The sequence below is a fragment of the Rutidosis leptorrhynchoides genome, chromosome 4, assembly GCF_046630445.1.
Source record: "Rutidosis leptorrhynchoides isolate AG116_Rl617_1_P2 chromosome 4, CSIRO_AGI_Rlap_v1, whole genome shotgun sequence".
Lineage (NCBI taxonomy): Eukaryota > Viridiplantae > Streptophyta > Magnoliopsida > Asterales > Asteraceae > Rutidosis > Rutidosis leptorrhynchoides.
The window spans coordinates 128538710-128563312 of NC_092336.1; the positions used below are offsets into that span (position 1 = coordinate 128538710).

The 24603-nt window shown below is 34.0% G+C and overlaps 3 protein-coding genes across 3 annotated transcripts; 2 read left to right on the forward strand and 1 right to left on the reverse strand.

Annotated features, from left to right (window-relative positions):
* Window positions 1-9749: 9749 nt before the first annotated feature.
* On the forward strand, window positions 9750-11478 carry LOC139840133 (S-adenosylmethionine decarboxylase proenzyme-like). The gene is made up of 2 exons (XM_071830363.1): window positions 9750-9890; window positions 9989-11478. Exon 2 carries the CDS (start codon window positions 10133-10135, stop codon window positions 11207-11209), a length of 1077 nt encoding a protein of 358 aa, XP_071686464.1. The 5' UTR covers window positions 9750-9890; window positions 9989-10132; the 3' UTR covers window positions 11210-11478.
* A 1022-nt stretch (window positions 11479-12500) lies between these two features.
* On the forward strand, window positions 12501-13788 carry LOC139844657 (10 kDa chaperonin, mitochondrial-like). Its single transcript, XM_071834886.1, has 3 exons — window positions 12501-12633; window positions 12890-13029; window positions 13636-13788. Exons 1-3 carry the CDS (start codon window positions 12529-12531, stop codon window positions 13682-13684), a joined length of 294 nt encoding a protein of 97 aa, XP_071690987.1. The 5' UTR covers window positions 12501-12528; the 3' UTR covers window positions 13685-13788.
* Window positions 13789-14476: 688 nt separating this feature from the next.
* On the reverse strand, window positions 14477-16810 carry LOC139840136 (cysteine proteinase inhibitor A-like). Its single transcript, XM_071830364.1, has 2 exons — window positions 16498-16810; window positions 14477-14959 (listed from the first exon to the last, which is right to left on the reverse strand). Exons 1-2 carry the CDS (start codon window positions 16690-16692, stop codon window positions 14765-14767), a joined length of 390 nt encoding a protein of 129 aa, XP_071686465.1. The 5' UTR covers window positions 16693-16810; the 3' UTR covers window positions 14477-14764.
* Window positions 16811-24603: the final 7793 nt, after the last annotated feature.

Genomic DNA, 24603 nt, shown 5'->3' on the forward strand with positions numbered 1-24603 from the left:
AAAGGGGGGTTTTTACCGTTTAATGACCGGTTTGTCGATTTTAAAACTTTAGTCGCAGTTAAAACCAAATGTAAAATAATAAATATAAATACAAGACTTAAATTAAAGCGTAAAGTAAATAACGATAATGAAATTGCGAATAATAAAAGTGCGATAAAATAAACTTGCGATAATTAAAAAGTACGATAATTAAAAGTGCAATTAAATAAAATAACAATAAAAATGCGATAATTAGAAGTGCAATTAAATATAAAATAAAGGAAATTAAATATGAAATAAAAGAATTATGCTTATTTAAACTTCCGTAATCATGATGTTTGACGTGTTGATTTTAGTTTTATGCCCATGGGTTAATTGTCCTTTGTCCTGGATTATTTAATATGTCCGTCTGGTTTTTGTCCATAACAGTCCATCAGTCATAAATATAAAGTGCGAGTATCCTCGTCAAATTATCCTTATACCCGAAGTTAAATATTCCAACTAATTGGGGACTTAAACTGTAACAAGATTTTAATACTTTGTTTAATAATTACACCAGGATGTCGACTGAGTGTAACCCAAGGTTTTAATATTTTGTTATCAATTATACCAAGTGTCCTTGTACATAATTTCATCCCTGTTTTAATTATTCTAGTGGCTATTAATCCATTCCCGTGTCCGGTTAAATGAACGATTATTCGTACATATAAATACCCCGCCCATCGTGTCCGATCGAGTGTATATGGTAATTTATAGGGATGCCCAATTGTAAATCTTTATATTAACATTAACAAACTATCATTTAGTTAAACAAATATAAAGCCCATTAATAGCCCATAATATAATTTCCACAAGTGTCGTTCTTTTGTCCAAACCCCAATTATGGTACAAAGCCCAATTACCCAATTTTAGTAATTAGCCCAACATCATGATTACCTTGGATTAAATAAGCATAATAATAACTTAGCTACGAGACATTAAATTAAAAAGGTTGAACATAACTTACAATGATTAAAAATAGCGTAGCGTTACACGGACAGAATTTCGACTTACACCTTTACAACATTCGCTAACATACCCTTATTATTAGGATTAAAATTAAAATTAAAATTAAAATATAAATTATATATATATATTTTACGTATATAGATAGAGAGAATGATATATGATGATTAAAAATGCTCAGAATTCGGTTGCTTTTATAGGGAGTTTCAAAACTTGGGGCTCCGCGACTCGCGGCCCTTTTGGCCTTCAAACTCCTCGAGTCGCGGAGTTTGAAATTACAGCTCACCCATTTTGGAGTCTCTCTTGCCGACGGTTTTTATTTATTTATATAATATATAAATAATTATAAGAATTATTTAAATATTATATTATATTTATGTGCATAGTTGCCTTGTAATTTTTAGTCCGTTGCGTCGAGCGTTGAGAGTTGACTCTGGTCCCGGTTCCGGATTTTCGAACGTCCTTGCGTACAATTTTATATTTTGTACTTTGCGTTTTGAATCTTATACTCTTGTAATTTCGAGACGTTTCTTATCAATAATTGGAACCTCTTTGATTGTATTTTGTACTTTTGAGCTTTTTGGTCGTTTGCGTCTTCAATTCGTCGAATCTGTCTTTTGTCTTCACCTTTTATTATTTAAACGAATATCACTTGTAAATAGAACAATTGCAACTAAAAGCTTGTCTTTCTTGAGGAATAATGCTATGAAATATATGTTCGTTTTTAGCATTATCACTTATCATTCCTAGTCTAGACACGTCTTACTGCATTGATTGCATGAATAGTGTATAGACAAAATTTGTATCATAGCGTATCTGCTAATTCATATCTTAGCGTATATGTTACTGTAAACTTTGCCTGACAGCTTTCGAAAGTTCCTCCGTAATTTACGGGTCCCTTGTATTATATATAGGTATAGGTATTCTATGTCATTAGAATATCATCCGATATTCAAAAATCATTTCATATCAAAAATCCTTTATCCAAACCGTGTAAGATGAATTCCGCATCTAGTTCAAATTCCTCAGACTCCGACAGCTATTCCGATATGGATTTCCACTCGAGCTCCGAAAGCAGCGTAACCGGAATGGATCAACCAATTAGCCATCATCTATTCTGGATGAATTGGGGATGGGTTCGTAATCTACTTAATCATTGGAGACAAGAAGAAGGCGATCCCTTCCATCCACCACATTCACCTCTTGGCGAAGAACCCGAAGCACTTACCGGCGAACCTGTTCGTAACACCATTTTCACCCTCATTTCCAGAACAGCTCGCAACGACTACGTAATATCCAATATTCTAAATCTTATTCATCCGCTTGTCCGAACTGCCAATCATCTGGGAGTAGTAGAAGAAGTCAACGAGCTTCGCGCTCGAGTAGTGACTTTGGAGAACATGATGTGCAACTTGCAGGCATCACAGGCGCCACCAGCATCGGCGGCAACAGTACCACCGACAACAACACCAACAGTACCATTACCACTAACAACAACAACATCCCCATCACACGCCTCAACATCACAATATGTACCTCGGATATCAATATCATACGCACCATAGGTATCAAGAGTACCAACAACAATAAACGATGAAGTATTGATTCATAACTTCATCGGAGAAATATTCTACGACGATTATGTAATCTCTAAAATCTTAGAGATTATTTATCCCAGTTCTAATCATAAATCAGATGAGTAGAGATGAGAATAAAAACTCCGACAAGAATGGTGCGTAAGGTACAAGCTAGACTTGTTTTATCAACAACATCAACAGTACCGTCAGCATCATCAGCACCGTCAGTACCGTCTGCATCGTCAGCACCAGCAGCATCTGCTACATCACAAGCTCCGTAAGTTCAAGAAAGCACCGTGGACATCATTACGAGTCAACAACGAGTATATTGTATCAATGAGTTATGAAGTAATAACTCAATTCCTCTAAAGAATTTATATGTATATCTTATATATATAAATTTATATGTATGAATTGAAAAAGGGTAAATACTACTCGGTTAATTCATATTACTAATATGCTATGATGTACATCCTTCGTTAACGACTTAACCATCGTTAACTACAATCTCTGTTTCAACTCAATGAATTCTATTTCATAATAAACCAAGTGTATTATTCAATTACATAATTGATTTTACATTTTCATTTTCGATGTACTCGAAACTTTCTAGAAAACATCATCTGTGCCTTGTAAGGTTCACAAGAATTCCACGAGCATCAACATCCTTCACCGAGAAATATCAATAAGAATAATTAATGAAGTATTGATTTCATTAGTGAAATACTCCGCGAAGATTATGTAATCTCTAATGTTTTAGAGATTATTTATTTCTAATACAAGCCAAAAATCAAATGAGCTTAATATGATATTAACTCATTAAATCTGTGTTACATCTGAAGAAAATATACATACATATATTTTCATAAAGACGGTAATAAAAATTCTTTTGTACAAAGTATTAATTGTGAAAGCTTTAACGGGTAGGTAATACCCGGGAAATATATAAGTTCGCAATTAATATGTTACACTGTACATTCTTCAACTTTGATTCAAAAAAATTATTAACAATGCTCACAACGATATACAATCATTTTCATACAAATTCAATTACATATTCTGATATTGACGGATCAGAATCCAAGTCATAACTCTGAACCGGTGTCATCATTCTTAGATCTCTACATCTTTCAAAGTTATCCTTTTACTTTAAATCTGTGCAAGATCTTTTAGCATTGTTTTTACCGAAAATAACCTTGCAATTCCTTTTCAAAGTATCCAGTATTATCAACCGTTCAACCAGTCAACGACGACCTTTCAGACTTGTAACTTTGGCATATACGTTTTTGTTACTGGGGAACCTTTCATGTTCTACCACATTAACAGTAAATGTACCAGCAAATTCATTAATCTGTGACTTAAAGTCTCTCCGAAAAACCATTATAATTGTTCATTGAAACCCTATCATGTACTCATCCACATCTTGTAACAGTAATTGCCATACCAACTACCAGGAATTAGCAATCAGTATTTCGAATTTCGCAGCAATTCTACGCCAACAGTTATATATATACATATAATGTCTATCTCCTAGACTTATTTACTTCGAATGTGAAGTTTCTGAAAAATACCCAAACTGCGAAACTAGTTCTCCGAATTTTGGAAAAATGCTGATGAAGCAGCAAAAACTGTAAACGAATTTAACAGTCGAAAGTTTGATGATAAAGAGTAGAGTGTTGGAAAAGCACAGAAAAAGAGAAGGTTTGGAACTGGAAAACGGATTGAGCAAATCATGAAGGAGGCTGTGGACAAATCACAAGGACGAAATCTACCTTCAAAGGATCCAAATGATTCAGTGTCTGCTAAAATCGTTAGCAAACACCTTACTCCTCATTCTAAACCTTCACAGACAAACTTTCCAAATCATTCTTTGATTCCAGATATTTTGAAATTCTAAGATATCATCGTATCTTTCATTATAAATATCCTCGATATTTCTGGAGATATCTTCATAACTATTCTTATCTGAAATCATTTATCTCTTTGCGCTATCTAAAAAGAAACTATTTTAGTTTCTAAATCCTGAAAATTTCGAAAAATGGATGTTTTTGAAGTAGTGTTGGGAATTGAAACATGAGTTAATATAATATAATGACACTTGATCAACGTGATTATATTACAGCAAGTCATGCTGAGTTTCTAATGGAACATGATAAAGGTTCACAGATCCCACCCTCATCATGAACCATGTTACATAACTCTTTCATTCCATATAATCTTTAAATATATCAAGAAAATATATTTCTTAATGATTCGGTCTTTTCCGGATATTCTGGTAATTTGCCAAATCAAGATCGTGCAATTACGATTTCTTTCTTAAAATATTAACTATGTTCATCCAAAACTTCATACCTACGAATTCTGGACCATTATTCGCTTGACTTAAAGTCGAGAAGAGAAAATGAAAGCATGAAGCTCCGAAATATAATGGAAAATATAAAGCCCTATAACAACCCCGAAATTACAAACCGAGTATATCAATACGTATAGCAATATAAAGACACGGGAGAATGAAAAACACTATAACCCCAAGGTAATGATAGAAGAAAATAACTTCCTCTGGTGGTAGATGAAAAAGAAGAATGACGGATATGAAGTTAGGAGTATATCAAGAATCAGAACTGGATGAAGCATTTCACAATCTTTTGGAAGTATGAAATGAGGAAGAAGATGTAGGAGTGGTGAAAATAATGAAACGGAAGTGGTTAATTTATAGCAAAATATCAGACATAGCAATCGAGGCAGATTACGCATTTAATCAAAGAAAATCCTAATTTCTGCAAATTCTGAAGAATCAAATCTTATTTAGATTATGGAGATTTTTTATTCCTTAAATTCCGGAAATCAATCGTTGCTATGTCAAGAGATAAGACGCATCTTTATTCTCCATTTCACTCTATTACGATAACTTCCCTCATACCCTACGAGTAATTGGATTGTTTTATCCATATTATTTAACGGTGATAAAAATTCTATTTATCAACTCACATTCGTCATGAAAACATTTTTATTGTTAGCCATGACGACCTCACTCAAATTTCGGGACGAAATTTCTTTAACGGGGAGGTACTGTGATGACCCGGAAATTTCTGACCAAATTTAAACTTAATCTTTAACATTTCCTACACGATAAGCAAAGTCTATGAAGTTGAATCTCAAAATTTTAAACTATTCAAATACCTTTCGATTGTTCTCAACGATTCGCGAACAATTATATGTAAATAGACATATATATATATATATATATATATATATATATATATATATATATATATATATATATATATATATATATATATACTATAACTTGAAAATGTAACAAAGTGTTATGAAAATGATACTATGCATTAACCTTATTGGTTTGATTATCTGATTGATATTTAGATAAGTTAACTAAAACGTTTAAGATGAACCAGTAAAACACTAATTTGCTACAGTATTTTCGAAATGCTACAGTGTACCCGAATAGCTACAGTGTTTTCGAAAATCACTATTTGCTACAGTAAAAAAAACTTTGCTACAGTAACTTTGCTACAGTAAAAACACTATTTTAAAATGAAAATGTATATATGTATATGTATATACTACGAGACGATGATTTATAGAAGCAAATAACCAAAACACTTAATTGATTAAAGCTACACTTCTAGTGACATAGTTTATCAATGATTAAGTTTAATTTTTGATAAAGGTACACGTCGCGTAACGAAAAGTACTAGTATTCTAAGCGTACGGAAATGTATTCGAGAAACCGGAACCGGGACATAAGTCGAGTAACAACGTACGAGTCAACGGACCAAAAATTTCAAGTCAGCTATGCACGTGAATTTAATATAATATATAATTAATTATATAAATTAAATATATTATATATATTATATAAAAATATGTCGACGAGCTAAAAGTTAAACAAATGTGAGCTGGACACTGAGCCCATGCGATCGCATGAGATTATGCCTTCCCAGCCATGCGATCGCATAGCTATGGGGGACAGGCCAAATGCTATAAAGTTCGACGTTTTTCTGATTTCTGATTCATTTCTTATTCTATCTTTCTATCTCTCATATTATATTTATATATTATTATTATTATTATTATTATTATTATTATTATTATTATAATTATTAAGATTAATATTATTATTAATCTTATTATTATTATTATTATTATTATTATTATTATTATTATTATTATTATTATTATTATTATTAGTATTATTTTTAGTAATATTAGTACATAAAATATTACGACGAGGTTATGAGCGTGTCACTTTCAAAATGGGTTTTCAAGCGGGATAGAGCTAAGGAAATTATGGGTTATTACTAAGGAGGTTATGGGTATTGTTCGAGGGTTTTGCTCGTGAGTCAAACTAGTGTTTATCATCTCCGTTGCGTCTACGTACTTTCCTGCAATATTGAATCACAATATTGATACGTGAGCATTCATATCTTATCTTTTATATATTAATAGTGTATACATGTCTAGTGCTCGAGTGTATATGTTTATGCATGCTTGTATACTAAATTTTGTCGTTAAACAGTTTATGATGAATCACGAATTAAATACATATATTACTGATAAAAGGTATATGATATGCATATTTTTGGAAAGCTTGCGAAAAATCAATAACTTTTCATTTAGATATCGAATAGTTTCGATAAACGGATTAAAAGATATGATCAACTGAATTATGATTGACGTTAATTGAAATTGCTTTTGAATCTGCAATTAAGATTTAAACAACTTGTTTACGAGATTGATAAATTGGATTTTTGAATATTACCAACCGAGTAAATGAATCCTTATATAAGGTACATCTCGTTTTGTTGAACTTTTGTCAAAATTGACTTTTTGAAATGACTTTTGATAACTTTTGTATGTCAATCTCGAGCATTAGGATTATGATACACTATGACCTGACCTAGCTTGATAGACATTTATTGACCAACATATGTTCTCTAGGTTGAGATCTACAGTTATTTGGTAATCCGAGTTTCAGTAACATTTTGGTGAGCGACTTTATATGCTGCTAAGGTGAGTTTCATATGCTCCCTTTTTAATTGCTTTTGCAATCTATATTTTTGGGCTGAGAATACATGCACTTTATTTTAAACGCAATGGATACAAGTACATACTAAATTCTACACTGAATTTGAACCGAAAATCCCTTTGCTTTGGTAACTAGTAACTGCCAGTTATAAGAACTGGTGGGCGCGAGTAGTAGTATATGGATCCATAGGGCTTGACATCCCCGTCTGTTCCAGGTATAGAAACCCTAGCCTGAACTATAAAACAGACGTATGCTATTTGAGTTTAGTACACGTTGATTTGCGTGTATTGTACATGTTGGTTGCATGTATGTTAAAACATGGGTACTTATTATAACGTTAAAGTTTAGCTACCAGGGTGCTCAATCTTGTAGAATATTTTGATAAACGTTTCTGGATGAAACAACTGAAATCTTGTGATCCACCTTTATATACAGATTATACGAAACAATAAAACTATGAACTCACCAACCTTTGTGTTGACACTTGTTAGCATGTTTATTCTCAGGTTTCCTAGAAGCCTTCCGCTGTTTGCTTATATGTTAGACAAGCTGTGTGCATGGAGTCATAGATGGCATATTTTTCAAGGAAACGTTGCATTCACCAAATCATCACCATGTATCTTATTTTGACTGCATTGTCAACTGAAGTACTATTGTAAACTATTATATTACGGTGATTGTCTATATGTAGAAATCATCAGATGTCGAAAACCTTTGATTTAAATATTCATTTACGGTGTGCCTTTTCAAAAGAATGCAATGTTTACAAAACATATCATATAGAGGTCAAATACCTCGCAATGAAATCGATGAATGATGTGTTCGTCCATATGAATTTGAAGCGATCGTCACATGTGTTGTTGTGTGTTACATAGAGGTGAAGAATGAGCCTCTATTTATAGGAGAGGTCAAGGAGGGATCAACTCCAAATATTAAAGAGTATGCAACTTAATATCTCTCATCAAGATTAGTTAAGTGCATTCATTATAGTATTTAAGTATGATCATAAAAGACAACATGTCATGAGTCTTGTAATCTCACCATATCAATAAGATGGTGACTTGTTATTAATAGGTTATGACACATTAATGTAGGAGTAATAAATAAGTCTAACAAACCCAACCTGAAAATAACATTAAAAATAACCCAACCGAACCAACTAGTTTGGTCCGGGGTTATCTATACCATGCACACCACTACTGAAGTATGCCAAGACGTTGTCATTGTTTATGCCTCCATATTATATGCAAAGACACATTTGTTTCGTGGGCTAACAAACCAAAGCAGTGTATAAAATGCTTCAAGGGTAACCTCGTCAATTAACACAACCAAAACACACGTGTCAACACCAAATTCCACATGTCCCCACATTCATTGCCAGCCACAAGCTTTTAGCCCCTAACCGCATATAAAATGCAACAGCACCTCATTCTTCATATATCTCAATTTCAATTTCTAGGTTTTTTTATTCGATCCATTCATATATTTTCTTCTGAATTAATTCTCAAAAACATTAATTGGTATGTTATTCTTCTCGTTCACCTTTTAACTTTATTGTTTAATGTTTATTTCTTTGTATATAATTGCATTTATGTATAACGGTTTTTATTTGATACAGGCTTTTGATCCATTTGAAGCTTTCGTATTGCGGATCTCTGTTTATTTTGATTCATTTTTCATCCGTAAGTTTTTGTTTTAGTTTGAATTTTTGATCGACATTGATGTTTTTTTTTTACTATTCCTGACCTAATATTTTTGAATTAATTGTTTCTTTTAAATGTCATTTTTTTTAATTGGTTTGCTGTTGCTGTTTTTGTGTTCTTTAAACGATTAAAAAGGGAAACTTTAGGCATCTGATATATTAATAATAGTCTAGGAAAATGTAACCTCATAATGTCAAAAGGTAGATAAATTTAGGATTTAAATTGCTTTATTCTTTATTAAATTGATAAAATGGTGAAAAGGTTATAACTTATTGTTGTTTTGAAAATTTAGTACACAATTATAAGCACTTTTATTTGTGCCTTAAAAGATTAAAATCAGTTTATGTTCTATAATCAGAAATTGCCAAACACTAAACACGGGTTATTTGTTTTGAAATGTCATATTAAAGTCCAATCTAATTCATATGCAGGACAATTGAATGATCAATGGAGTCAAAAGCTGGAAAGAAGTCTAGTAGTAAATCCTTATGTTACGAAGCTCCCCTAGGTTACGTTATTGAAGACGTTCGACCAAACGGCGGTCTCGAAAAGTTCAAATCTGCTGTGTACTCTAACGTAAGTCTACATTTCGATCGTTATACATTCAATTTAATTACTACCAACTGTTACTTAATGTACCATAACCAACTAAATTCCTTTATATTATCTTACAGTGCACCCGCAAGCCTTCCTGATTACCTATACCAATACTACATAACCCCCGGATAGAATTATTCGGATTATTTATTTTGCTACAGCCTTTTCATTTTTCTTTCATTCCCTGTTTCCTTTTTTACAAAACAACTTTTTAAAACAAGATGTCGGCCATTGGATTCGAAGGCTTCGAAAAGAGGCTCGAAATTTGCTTTTTTAACCCTGGCCCATCTGCTGACCCTGAGGCCAGAGGCTTGCGTGCGTTGACCAGGACCCAAATCGACGAGTTTCTGGCACCTGCAGAATGCACCATTGTTTCTTCATTATCAAACGATGAAGTGGATTCCTATGTTCTGTCTGAATCCAGTCTGTTTATCTACTCATATAAGATCATTATTAAAACTTGTGGGACCACTAAGCTGCTCCTTTCGATCCCACCTATACTTGAATTATCCGGTGAACTGTCACTTAGTGTGAAATCCGTTAGATATACTCGAGGAAGCTTCATATTCCCTGGGGCCCAGGTGTTTCCTCATCGTAGCTTCGCTGAAGAAGTAATGGTACTCGATGACCATTTTGGCAATTTGGGTATGAAAAGCAATGCATATGTTATTGGTGGTGTTGACAATGATCAGAAATGGCATGTATACTCTGCTACAGCTGAATCAGCAGATCCTGTTAACCCAATGAGCCCAGTCTACAGTTTAGAGATGTGTATGACGGGTTTAAGTAAGAGAAACGCATCGGTGTTTTTCAAATCTGAGTCAAGTTCTGCTGCTGTGATGACTCAAGATTCAGGGATAAGAAAGATTCTTCCCGAATCAAAAATTTGTGATTTTGACTTTGACCCGTGTGGGTACTCGATGAATGCTATTGAAGGAGACGCGATATCCACCATTCACGTGACACCAGAAGACGGGTTCAGTTACGCTAGCTTTGAAGCAGTTGGTTATGACTTTAAGTCAATGGATTTGACCGGTTTGATTGAAAGAGTGTTGGCTTGTTTTCAGCCTAGTGAATTCTCTGTCGCTTTGCATGGTAATAATGACTTGAAAGAGCTCAACTTGGTTGAGAATGATCCTAATGTGAAAGGGTATTGTGTTGAAGAGACAATCTTTGAAGCTTTGGGTGAATCAGGCGGTTCGATGGTGTACTTTAAGTTTGCAAGGGGAGGAAGTACTTGTGGGTCTCCTAGGTCAACTCTGCATACTTGTTGGAGTGAAACTGACAACGAGGAATGAGATGTTGGGTGGATGAAGTAATACTACGTTCGTGTCTCGTGTGGGTTGTGTTGTTGAACAAGGCATCTGGTTGGTGTGTAGTTACTGTTTACATTCTGCAGGTGTCGATAAACTTAGGGGTATTATTGCTTCTATCTATGGTGTTTACTATCTATTTCTGTTGGGTCATTTATATTGTTTTTGTTTTTGCAATTTGCTCCAAGATCTCTAGAAATTTGTATGTGACTTGTTTCTAATTATTATAGCTATGGTGATTGGCAATTTGCATATTGAGGGGGTATTGTGGTCTTTTAGTTTCAGGAATTTGTGTATCAAGATAAAAATTTATGTTTATAATGTAAATTCAACTTTAAAAGTACTTATAACTTCAGGTGAAGATAAACATAATAAGTAGATAGTTAATCAGCAGTAGGTATATGTAAGTCTTGCTTTTAGTTATCTAAACAAAACCAGCTTCAAAAGCAGGGTCTGCAAAAGTACAAATGACACCCCAATTACATAAAACAGGGTCTGCAACAGAGTATAAAGGAGGTATACTTGATGATCTATATGACTTGATTTGAGCCACGAGAAGATAGAGATCGGTTATCTAAGATTTTAATAACTGGAAACGACAAAGATAATAATATGGCTGCTTCTTCTGCTGCGTTGCTGGGAGCGAACAAAAGAAGTGGAAGGTAACCAGTAGTCCGAAAATTAAATCCAAAGAAGCTTATGAAGCACAATTTTGATGTATAGTATTCCGGGTTGATTTTGAAGTAATTCTATTAATGTTGTATAAACAAACAACTTGAAATCTGCAAAGTTAAAAGTTCAAATTGGTATGATCATGTTAGCTTGATTAATGCTATATTTGCAGTTATAGTTCAAATTGGTATGATCAGAATGAGCCTAACGCTGACCCTAAGTGATCATCTAGGTTTCAAACTATGATCTCGATTCTCTGCAAATTGAGCCTTTGGGACAATAACATAGTTGGTCCATGATATTTTGAAATGAAACAGTTAAAAAACAATAGAAAGTAAATTTAACTTATTTGTCTCAAAAAATTGGTTTTTTACAGTGCAGGACTGCAGGGGGTATCATTTTGTAATTTAATCATAGTGTAAGGTGCTTAAAGTAACATTGACTATATATCTAGGGATGTGTTTGGATGAAACTAGCTGGAGCTTTAGCTTATTTTTAAATTGGTAGCAAGAGGTTATTATTTTTTATGAGTGTTTGTAAACTGTACCAAACAAATACCAAACAGACTATATGTCGGAATAAAAAGCCTAAACCCTAACAATTTATTTCTCCATTGTTATAACATTATTACAATGGCGAAACGTCTAATTCCTTCTTTGAATCGTGTTCTGATTGAGAAAATTGTCCCGCCATCCAGAACCAACACCGGCATTCTGCTTCCAGAAGCAACCTCCAAGGTTATTAAGTTTATCTCTTTTTTTATTCACAATTATTTTGGTTTGTGTTTTAGCAATTGCAACATTTAGTATAACCTAGATCTGATTATGTTACAAATATTTATTAGCTCGATCATCATATGATTTATAATTTAGTTTCATTATGTACGCGCGTGCACGCGCACACACACACACACACACTATATGTACTTGTTTATACTTGTTTACAAATCATTATTATTCTAAATAGTGAACTGATGATTGACTGTTGATTTAGCTGAACTCTGGTAAAGTCGTGGCTGTGGGACCCGGATCGTGGGATATCAATGGGAAGTTGGTGCCAGTTTGTGTGAAAGAAGGGGACTTTGTTTTACTAGCAGAGTCTGGAGGAACAGAGGTTAAACTTGGTGAAAACAAGTAAGTTTCTAAGTTCTTGTTAATTGGTTTCTTACAAAATGCACATCTTCATTTGTCCACTTTAGTACTTATTTTATTAATACCCTGGGCTACATTGGTTTACTTTAGTTGATAGTATCGGTAACGGTCATATGGCTTTATGATGATTACGATGGCTAGATATGCTTTGATAGTGTGCTTGTGCCTGTATTATGGTCATAGTAGGTATATACAAGTGTTTATGTTATTATATCCGATTTCAGGTCGTTATATTAGAGCATCAAACGTTCTGTGGTTTGCTTAGGACCTACGTGGTGGTTTGATTCCTAAGCATACATTGCGGTTCGGCGTTTTTAAGAAAAACTTGTTTTTATAGCTGACTCCGATTGTGCATTTAGGTGTACAATAGCAGAATCTTTATTTTCTGAAAACGTACATTTGTATCACTTGCATTCAAGTGCCGTTTTTATCCTAACACGTTAGATGTTAAAAAATCATTAGAGAAAGACATACTGAAGTGACTTTTCTTTTAAATTGTTTCTGGTTTTCATAATTTTGATGCATTTAGCCTAGATGGATCTTTACTTGATTGGATCTTAATTTCAAAATTACTTGTAATTGTTGCAGATATCATTTGTATGATGACCATGACATATTGGGGACGTTGCATGACTAATTTTGCTATGTTCAACTATTCAACAGCATAGTTCCGGGGGCTTGTGTCAAGTTAGATTTAAAATCATATATGTATGAACGAATTGTGTTCGTTGGAGAACCACGTCAAACAAATGGTAGTTAGATTTGTGCTTTTCAAAGAGTTATTATCTCCTTTTGGGTTATATGCTTTTATTGAATGACAAAATTGATATGATGGTTGTAGTATTTCTTTGAGAGCATGTGCCATAGCATATTTTATTACACGTTCTTGGTTACTAAACTTTGCAAATTTGCTCTTTTCGTCCACGACTCAAACTCACAACCTTAAGGTTGGTCAGTTCCTTTGATACCGTTAGGCAAGAAGCTCTTTGGCGGGATGGAGCATCATTAATGCTTAATTGTTATGTAGATAAAAAAATGTACCGTACAAATCACCTCCCTTCTGGCTAGCAACTCCAATGAAGAGATGTATCAGATTGTATTCGATTGATTGTGTTTTTGTTTGATTGTATATGTGTTTTGTTTGGGCGAGAATTGCAACCCGGGCTGTTGACACAAATCACCTCCCTTGTAGACGTAATTAGTTTCTTTGATAAATATAATTGCCTTTTAAATGAATAAAAGACCAATGAAGAGAATCACTTCCAGTAAATGGTCAAGAACACTGTGTAGCTCAACAACGAAATATGTAGCTTATCGACGCCTATTTACTGTTGCTGCCATTTTAGATCCAAAGATTAAACTAGGATCTTTACATGAATAAGAACATATATTTCATCAAATTAGGACTAATGACACATATCAACAAAAATTGCCAAACAACCTCAACAGTTGGTTGATCACGAGCGGATTAAGATCAATGTCAGCACCCAGTAAACTGGAATCTGATATATAGTACTAACAAGTCAGCCATCAACTTATTTCATACCATAGTTGTATTTACATAAATTCCAATAAAAAGACATTCATACGTCATGAAGTTCGTCTGTAGCCAAGTAGGCAGTTTAAAGGCTTATGGCATCAACTACAACGTACTAGCGGTTTATTGATTACAATAGCATATAAGAACAATGTTGCCTTCTTGTTTAACTTGATACTTTTAAATGATTGGATCATTTGCAACCTTGAATTCTTGTACCTGCTTAAAGTTCATCCATGGCTTCACCCAAATTTTAGTTTCATATACTTTTAAATTCCCTGCAGCATCAGCTGCTTCCATAGTGAGATAGTACATTTTACCGGCAACCACCTGCTCTTTCGCTTTTAACAATCTAGCAAACTTCAGAAATGAGTTCTGCATACAAAATCCGAATGACAAAATATAAATGATTCAGAAGCAATCACTAGTTATCTACATACAAGGTGGAAAATAGGCCCCCCGTCAGGTGGTTTGGAAAGAGTCCAAACGGGTAATTTTGGTAGGGGTCAAATGGGTTGGGCCAGATTTTGTCCTAAAACAAAATGCCAGTACTTCTCATAACTAATTTGTGTGTCAGATATGATCACAGTTTATTAATATTTCATGCTAAACCACTCAACCTGTGATTTAGAATGCGTCCACTGCTTTAACTTTGGGACGTTGCAATAATATGGAAATGATCTAGTAAAATGATTTAGAATGTTTAATTAACATACACTTCTTCTAGTGAATTTTGACCCGTTTACTTATTAGCTAAATCAAGATCAAATAGCTTAGTGGTATCCGATACCTTTGAAGTTGGGACCCGCCATGTGGAAGCTTGGCCATAAAATAGGCGCATGTTCAATCCCCACTCGCGGCAAGAAATTACAACTCTTGTGGCAGTGGGATGATGGTTGCTCCTGTCACATGTGTGGGGACCCGGTGGAGAAACTTTTCCAGCATCCGACTCTTTCGGGGTGGGTCTGGTGGATTTTCAAAGGAAACACGGGTCGGGTGTCTTCCCAAACGTATACCTTTTTGCCATAAAACTTTAGCCATAAATCAAGATCAAATGGTTCTAAGTTGCCACATCTAAAGTGAAGTAAAAATTATAGATTTGGGACATACTGAATGCTAGTAGCGGAAGCAGAAAAGATCAATGTTCAGATCACCGGTCTGGAAAGCAATCACAAAAGGAAGGCTTTCAAGTTTCACATTCTAAGTTCCTTGAACGGTTCCCGATCAATGAATCAAAGAAAGAAGGTTTCAGTTTCATAAAGCAAGCACCTCTTTCCGGCCTTAATCAAATAGCCACTGAAGGCAAGGGCGCAGTTGTTAAACAAAAGAATGGTGATAAAGAGAAAATGATTCAAATTAAATTCAGTAAAAAAGAGTCGAATTGTAAGCCAAATAAGAAGGAAGGAGACTAGCCACCGAAAATGCTCCGCGCCTAGGTTCTTTTATCGTTGGGGCTTACACCTCGTGACTCACGCTATGTTCCAATTGAACAATTGAATAAGAATACTCACAATCTCTCTCTCAGGTTGCTACACTGTGCATGTTTTACTCTTTGCTTATCTCTTCCACAAAGAGACGTGACTCTATTTATATAGCCATCAAAGTGAAACTTCCAAGTCTCAATTAGTCACATTCTTAATGACTAATTAATCAAATAGTTGAAACTTCTCATCATATTAAAGTCAGATTAATTAGAATTAGAATTAGAATTAACTTAAACCACCAATTAACTTCTAAGTTAATGTGTATTTACACTTGATGACTTCAAAGAGTTTTGGGTAACGTCTCATAATCTCAAAACATCAAGTCAGTTTGGATGTGTGTGTTAAAAGTAATAACTGATCAAAACGTAACATTAAAGAAAGAATATTGAAAATCATAAACATAAACATAAGACAGTTATATATGGGTACCTCTTTTTTATTGTGTTGATCAACAGCGATTCGAGCGAGGCTTTCGATCTCGATATCGTTCACGCCTCGTTGTTGGGTGATATCACGAATTCCACCTAGTTTCATCATGCTTGTTTTTTCCAATCTTGAAAGCCCAGATTCAAAAAACACAAACAGGAATAAGGCAGTGATGATCAAACATGTTTTATGGTTCATGGTTTTGGTTTTGGTTTTGGTTTTGGCTTGGATTCGTTTTTGATGTACGTATCAATTTTGCTTGAGAATATTAATAATTGGTAGATATGATGATTTCAGATGATTCTTATTGCTTTGATGTGAAAAAGATGTTTTTGCTTCTCGCCAAAGGAATACACCTTACCTAATATCTATGGTATACCCTTATATACTTTTTTTTTAATGTATATTTCGAAATTTTTTAATTTTATAATTATAATATAATAATAAATAAAAATAAATTTGTAAATTAACTTAAAATAATACGCTAGATATCTCACTAGTTTTTTGAGCCCGTACGTTGCACGGTAGTTGTACAAATTAATACTTCGTATTCGATAACGTTAAAATTGACATGTTATCAGATGTCTAATACAAATACAATGAAAAAAACTTTTATTACTAATAATATGTGTATCTAAAGCATTAGTATTAAATACCAACGTGAGTCTGTGCATGTCACATCAGTTTTATAATTTAGTGTTCGAGAACGTTTGTATTAATTATTATCAAATGTATAATACAATTACAATAAAAACGTTTATTACTAATAACATTTGTATCGAAAACATTAGTTTTGAAAACTAACGCATCGATTATGAGCTCGTTTATGTGGTACGTTCTTTATTTAAAAATATAAATATAGTAGTCTTTAATTATTAAAATATTAAATTTAATTATTATCAAGTGTATAATACAATTACAATAGAAATGTTTATTACTAATAACATTTGTATCGAAAACATTAGTTTTAAAAACTAACGCATAGATTATGAACTCGTTTATGTGGTACGTTCTTTATTTAAAAATATAAATATAGTAGTCTTTAATTACTAAAATATTAAATTTAATGAATAATAATTGAAATTTAAAGACCTATCATATTAAAATCAAGTGATAAGATATGCGTCCTTATATTTTTAATAAAATTAATAAAATAACGAATGTAAGTCCAATCTAAATATCTCTAGTTTAAATTTATACTATGTCTTCATGTTTACATATTGATAAACCCAATCTAGAGATCTCATATTTAAAAGTAATATGGAATACATTTTTTTTTATAATAACGAATTTATAGATTAGATATCATATTATATATTTTTTATTATAACGAATTTATAGATTAGATATCATCATATTATATATATAGATAGAGGGATAAAATTTTAATATCTATTTTAATTTGAATTAAATTTGGATTATATGTTACCAATGCGACGACCCAGAAATTTCCGACCAAATTTAAACTTAATCTTTATATGATTTTGACAAGATAAGCAAATTCTGTAATGTTGAGTTTCAAAATTTTTAAACTGTTTCATATACTCAATTGACCTTCGACCATTCCCGACGATTCACGAACCATTATTTGTAAATAAATGTGTTTACATATAAATATATGTATATATATCATAACTTAAAATAATAATATATGATATAATTAAATTGTTATTAAAATAAGTCTATATATATACATAGATATAAATATTTAATTATTGTAATACTCGTTTGATATTTCGATTGATGTTAAGCAAGTTAAATTCAAACTTATGTGATTTTAAAATAAACGATGATCCAAAAATGAGTTATATAATTTATAGGCTTATTCAATATGTATTTAGGAACTATTTGTTAAGTTTTAAATTTTTATTTTATTTTATCTGGGATCGGGAGTGGACAGTGAGTTAATTTTTGTTCAATAATTTTAATGATCGAATTTTATACCATAATGACCAAAATAAATAAATATAGTTAATTTAAAAATTTGGAATTTTTCCAAAGACTTTTATCCGCCACTAAATTATCAACGAAGCACGAATTTCAGTCCGTAAATAAAATAGTAGACGACCACACGTTTTATTTCATTTGATATTTATATTATTACTTTATTTCATTTGATATTTATATTATTACTTTATGACTTGTATTTATCGAACAAGAATCAATTAAATGATCCTGATGTCCACTACTTCTACTTTAATTTGTTGACTTAATTACTCCATTTGTTATATATGTGCATGATACAAGACACCATCACCTCTAAATTTTTCAAATTTCCCTGCTCAACCATCACAAACCATAAAACTTCAAATGCATGAGTAATATTTAATCAAACACAAACCGTTTGCTACTACTTTACGTTTCTAATTCTATCCCCATCACAACCACCTATCACCACCTTTTATAACTGGCCACCACCACAATACAACCGGTTATCATCATCATCATCATCATCATCATCAATCTTCACTATCTCTCTCCCTCTCTTGATCGTGAACCCATCACCACTGCAATCACACGACAACCGTCACTGCTACCTTATTTATGTTTTTGTTTCTCTTCCGGATTAAACGATAAAACCCATATAACCTTTTGTCCTTCCTTGTTACTTCTACTTACGTATTCTGTTTGCAATCCAAACCACCTTCCATCTCTCCTTCTCTCTCTCGCTCCCTATCATCTTTAATCAAAACCACCACCAATTTATCCTCTCTAAACTACAACCCACTTCAATCCCAAACTACCACTACAAAAACGTGTATAATTATTATTGCTGCTATAGTTTTTCTTTTTGTTGTCGTGATCAAACCCAAACCAAGAACAACAATGTATCACCACCATGGCTATTAAACCGATTAAACCAGAAAACCGTCACCATATAAAAACCATCGCATAATCCTCCATCGTGCTACACGTTTCTATTTTAAAACAACCAACTTTGTACACCACGTCCTAGTCGTATTAAATGGAACGTACCCAGTCACCATCTCTTGCCACATCTTTCGCTCAATATTCACGGTTTAATAATTGCCAATTCAAAGGTATTGAATATTAATAGTAATATGCACCACTTTATCAATCTCCAATACAATTGTGTGCATGTGGAGCATGTTACATCCTAGTGGTCGACAACCTTTAACATGATAACCCACTTGTTTCATTTAAAATGATGAGACTGCACTGTTATTATATTTTTTTTGCCAACCATCGAGTCCCTTATTTTTATTTTTTTATCGTGAACTCAACCAAACAAAACCCCGCGGCTATATATTTCTGTTTTCCCATCACCCTAAAAAGACCACCATCGAATACACACGTAAGACTACTGCTATAACTCATGTGTTTTTATTTCTGTTTTGAACCGGAGATACCACCACCATTCTTTGTTAAAATATTAACGCTTTTTTCTAGAGTCATCTAGATTTAATTAGTATAGTTTAGTACAATTAGATATGTGTGAAGTAGTAACTAGAAGAGTTTGGGAGAGGTTTAATTAGTCAAATATCAGAATTATCTAGAGTTAAAGATCAACGACTTAAAACGGCTATAAATAGTCATGTGGATGCAAGTTGTATACACTATCGTATGAAAAAGGGGATGATTCTCACACACACTTTTTTGATCCTCACACACCTATTTTAACCTTTTACTCTTCTAATAATACTCAATTGGTGTGTGAGGATCAAAAAAGTGTGTGTGAGAATCATCCCCCTATGAAAAAACACTCAACATATCAATAATATAAAATTTTATTTCTTGCAAGTGCTATCTCCATCTATCTGTTGATTCTATATTTAAAAATAATCCCCTCATTTATCACATATAATTATTCTAATACTTCCTAACTAAAACTAAACATCACATTTTAATTAAATTAAATTCTAACAAATGGTATCAAGAGCTGTTTGGGCGTTCGTTCGCATACACCATGACTACCGTTGGTGCGTACAATATTCCCGTCCCCATCTTTGATGGCGACAACTATGATTTTTGGAGTATCCGAATTAAGACATATTTCCAAGCACAAAGTTTGTGGGATATTGTCGAAGTCGGGTTTACAACTTCAAAAGACGACGAAACTCTGTCCGTAGAAGATCAAGAAAAATACAACAAAAATGTAGTCAGAAATGCTGCTGCTTTAGGCTACATTCAACAAGCCTTGACACCATCTATCTTTTCACGAATCATGGGAGCTACGACAGCTAAGGAGGCGTGGAAGATCCTTCAGGAAGAATTTCAAAGAAATGTCAATGTGAGATCCGTCAAACTTCTAACTCTCAGAAGAGATTTTGAAAATTTAAATATGAAAGAGACTGAGACCGTAAAAGTTTACTATTCTAGAATTAAAGAAATAGTAAATCAAATGAGAGCCTATGGAGATAACATAACTGATAAGAGGATCGTAGAAAAAATACTTATCAGCATGACTGAAAAATACGATCATGTCATTACTGCTATTGAAGAGTCAAAAGACATCGAGACTCTATCAGTAACGGAATTAATTGGCTCTCTTGAAGCATGTGAGGCTAGACTGAGTCGGCGTAGTGAAAACTCACTTGAAGGTGCCTTTCAGTCTAAACTCAAATTACGATCTCAAAAATATAATAATGGGGGGAAAAGAAATTTTGAAGAAAAATCAAAAGGAGGAGAAAAACTCAGAACCGGGTTCGATCAAAGAAGGAACGGCCACCCTCCATGTGGTATTTGCAAAAAGACAAACCACTTGGAGAAGGATTGTTTTCACAAGGGAAGCCACAATGCAATAACTGCAAAAGATTTGGGCATCTTGAAAAAGATTGCCGTTTAAAACAAAATCATCGAGCTAACTTCACGAAAGAAAGTGAAGATATACCGGAGAACAAAAATCAGCTATTCTATGCCTGCCATGTCGCAAATAAACAGAGGGACGATACTTGGTTGATCGACAGTGGGTGCAGCAACCACATGACAGGAGATGAAAAGTTATTTGATAGTATCAACACGTCCGTAAAGTCCCGCGTTAAACTAGGGAATGGAGCGCTTGTTGACACTAAAGGCAAAGGTACAATTACTGTTCAAACTAATAACGCCACTCGATCTGTTAATGACGTTCTTCTAGCACCAAGCTTAGCAAGTAACTTGCTAAGTGTTGGACAAATGATGGAGCACGGCTACTCTTTACTCTTCGAAGAAAATTCATGTGTTATTCGTGACAAGAAAAACAACTACAAATTAATAGCTGAAGTGCCAATGGAGAACCGCAACTTTCCGCTTCGTTGGCAGTATATCAGAGATACGGCCATGAAAGTTCAAGTCGAAGAATCATGGCTATGGCATCGAAGATTTGGCCACTTTAACTTTCACGCACTAAAAATCCTCCAACAGAAGAATATGATGAAAGACTTGCCAAACATAGAAGAGATCACTGACACATGTGAAAGCTGTATGATGGGCAAGCAACATCGAAAACATTTCCCTCGTGACAAAGCCTGGAGAGCGAAAGATATACTAGAACTAGTGCACACCGACGTATATGGACCAATGAGGACCCCGTCTCTTAACCAAAACAGGTACTTTATTCTCTTCATCGATGACTATTCTAGAATGACGTGGGTTTATTTCATGCATGAAAAATCAGAAGTATTTTCGATATTTAAGAAGTTCAAGAACTTCGTAGAAAAAAGTAGTGGCCGTTATATAAAAACACTAAGGAGTGATAGAGGAAAAGAATACACCTCTACACAATTCAATAAATTCTGTGAAGATGAAGGTGTTAAACGCCAACTCACTGTTGGTTACGCTCCTGAGCAAAATGGCGTCTCTGAACGCAAAAATAGAACTGTGATGGAAATGGCCAAAACGATGATACATGAAAAAGGCCTTCCAAACAGTTTCTGGGCTGAAGCTATATACACAGCTGTATATATACTAAATCGATGTCCCACGAAAGCCATAGAAAACAAGACTCCAATAGAGTCATGGAGTGGGAGGAAACCGTCGGCGAAACATCTGCGAGTATTTGGATCTATCTGCTACATCCATATTCCAAAGGAGAAACGTCACAAGCTCCAAGAAAAACCAGAGAAGGGAATATTCTTGGGCTATAGCACACAATTAAAAATTTACCGAGTCTACAACTTGAAGACCAATAACATTGTAATCAGTCGAGACGTGGAGTTTGACGAAGACGCTTCTTGGAATTGGGAGAAAGATAAAGTTAAAAAACAAATATATCTGCCAAGGATATCTATGGAAACTCCAGCCCAACAACCACTACAAGTTGAGCATTCTGAACAACAAGAAAGTACCGGTGAAACAAGCCCTGCTACACCAACTTCTCCGTCGACAAGATTACCTTTGGCGCAAGACGAGTCAAGTCCAGAGTCTATTCCTGGAAGAGTCAAAGCGTTAGCAGAGATATACGAGACTTGCAACTTTACAACTATAGAACCTGAAAGCTATGAAGTTGCAGCCAAAGATGAAAAATGGGTGACTGCTATGAACGAAGAAATAAGAATGATCGAGAAAAACAACACATGGGAGTTAGTTGATCCTCCAGAAAATAAAGAAATCATTGGAGTTAAGTGGGTTTACAAAACAAAGCTCAACCTGATGGTTCTATACAAAAACACAAAGCAAGGCTAGTAGTTAAAGGCTATTCGCAACAACCAGGAGTCGACTACACCGAAACCTACGCACCTGTAGCACGACTGGATACTATACGAGCACTTGTGGCGCTAGCAGCTCAACGAAGATGGAAGATTCACCAATTAGATGTGAAATCTGCCTTTCTAAATGGATTTCTCGAAGAAGAAATATACGTAGAGCAACCACAAGGGTTCATCCAGAAAGGAAAGGAAGATCAAGTTCTAAAGTTGAAGAAAGCCTTATATGGACTTAAACAAGCACCACGTGCTTGGTACAGTCGTATTAATAGCTACTTCGCAAGTTCAGGATTCAGGAGGAGTCAAAGTGAGCCTACACTCTACATCAAAACCCAAGGTAACTCTGACACTCTCATTATTTCCTTGTATGTCGATGATCTAATATATACTGGAAACAATGAGGGAATGATACAAGAGTTTAAAGAAGACATGATGAAAACATTGGAGATGAGCGACCTTGGATTGATGCGCTATTTTCTTGGCATCGAAATCAGTCAAGAAATTGAAGGCATCTTCATATGCCAAAAGAAATACACGTAAAATCTCCTGAAAAAGTTTAAACTATACGATTGTAAAACTGTAGCCACGCCACTAGTTGCAAATGAGAAGATGAGAATAGAAGATGGATATGAGAAAGCAGACGCTTCAAGATTCAGAAGTCTCATTGGAAGCCTACTTTATTTAACAGCAACAAGACCAGACATCATGTACGCAACGAGTCTACTATCCAGGTACATGCAAAACCCTACTCAAATACATTATGGAGCTTCTAAAAGAATACTAAAATACTTGCAAGGTACCATGGACTATGGAATATGGTACAAGCCCACTATAGACTCGAAGCTTCATGGATACACAGACAATGATTGGGCCGGATCAGTGGATGATATGAAAAGTACTTCAGGATACGCATTCACACTTGGATCTGGTGTATTCTCATGGGTATCAAAGAAACAAAAAACAGTGGCACAATCATTAGCCGAAGCCGAGTACGTCGCAGCCGCAAACTCAGCTAATCAAGCTATATGGCTAAGAAGAATACTAGAAGATATGAGTGAGAAACATGACAAAGCTACAAAGATATATTGCGACAACAAGTCTGCAATCGCGATGACAAAGAATCCAATGTTTCATGGTAGAACAAAACACATTGATATTAAATATCACTTTTTACTAGAAGTCTCAGCGAAGAAAGATATTGAATTAAAATACTGCAAGACAGAAGAACAGGTTGCAGATATTTTCACTAAAGTACTACCAAGACCCAAGTTCGAGTACCTACGCAATATGCTCGGAGTAACATCAAAAAACATTAAGAAGGAGTGTTAAAATATTAATGTTTTTTTTTAGAGTCATCTAGATTTAATTAGTATAGTATAGTACAATTAGATATTTGTGAAGTAGTAACTAGAAGAGTTTGGAAGATGGTTTAATTAGTCAAATATCATAATTATCTAGAGTTAAA

Coding starts and splice junctions, on each gene's coding strand:
- LOC139840133 (XM_071830363.1), top strand. CDS start 10,133: ATGTCGGCCATTGGATTCGAAGGCTTCGAAAAGAGGCTCGAAATTTGC.
- LOC139844657 (XM_071834886.1), top strand. CDS start 12,529: ATGGCGAAACGTCTAATTCCTTCTTTGAATCGTGTTCTGATTGAGAAA. Junction 12,634..12,889: donor TTCCAGAAGCAACCTCCAAG/GTTATTAAGTTT, acceptor CTGTTGATTTAG/CTGAACTCTGGTAAAGTCGT. Junction 13,030..13,635: donor GTTAAACTTGGTGAAAACAA/GTAAGTTTCTAA, acceptor TAATTGTTGCAG/ATATCATTTGTATGATGACC.
- LOC139840136 (XM_071830364.1), bottom strand. CDS start 16,692: ATGAACCATAAAACATGTTTGATCATCACTGCCTTATTCCTGTTTGTG. Junction 14,960..16,497: donor ATCAACACAATAAAAAAGAG/GTACCCATATAT, acceptor TTTTGTATGCAG/AACTCATTTCTGAAGTTTGC.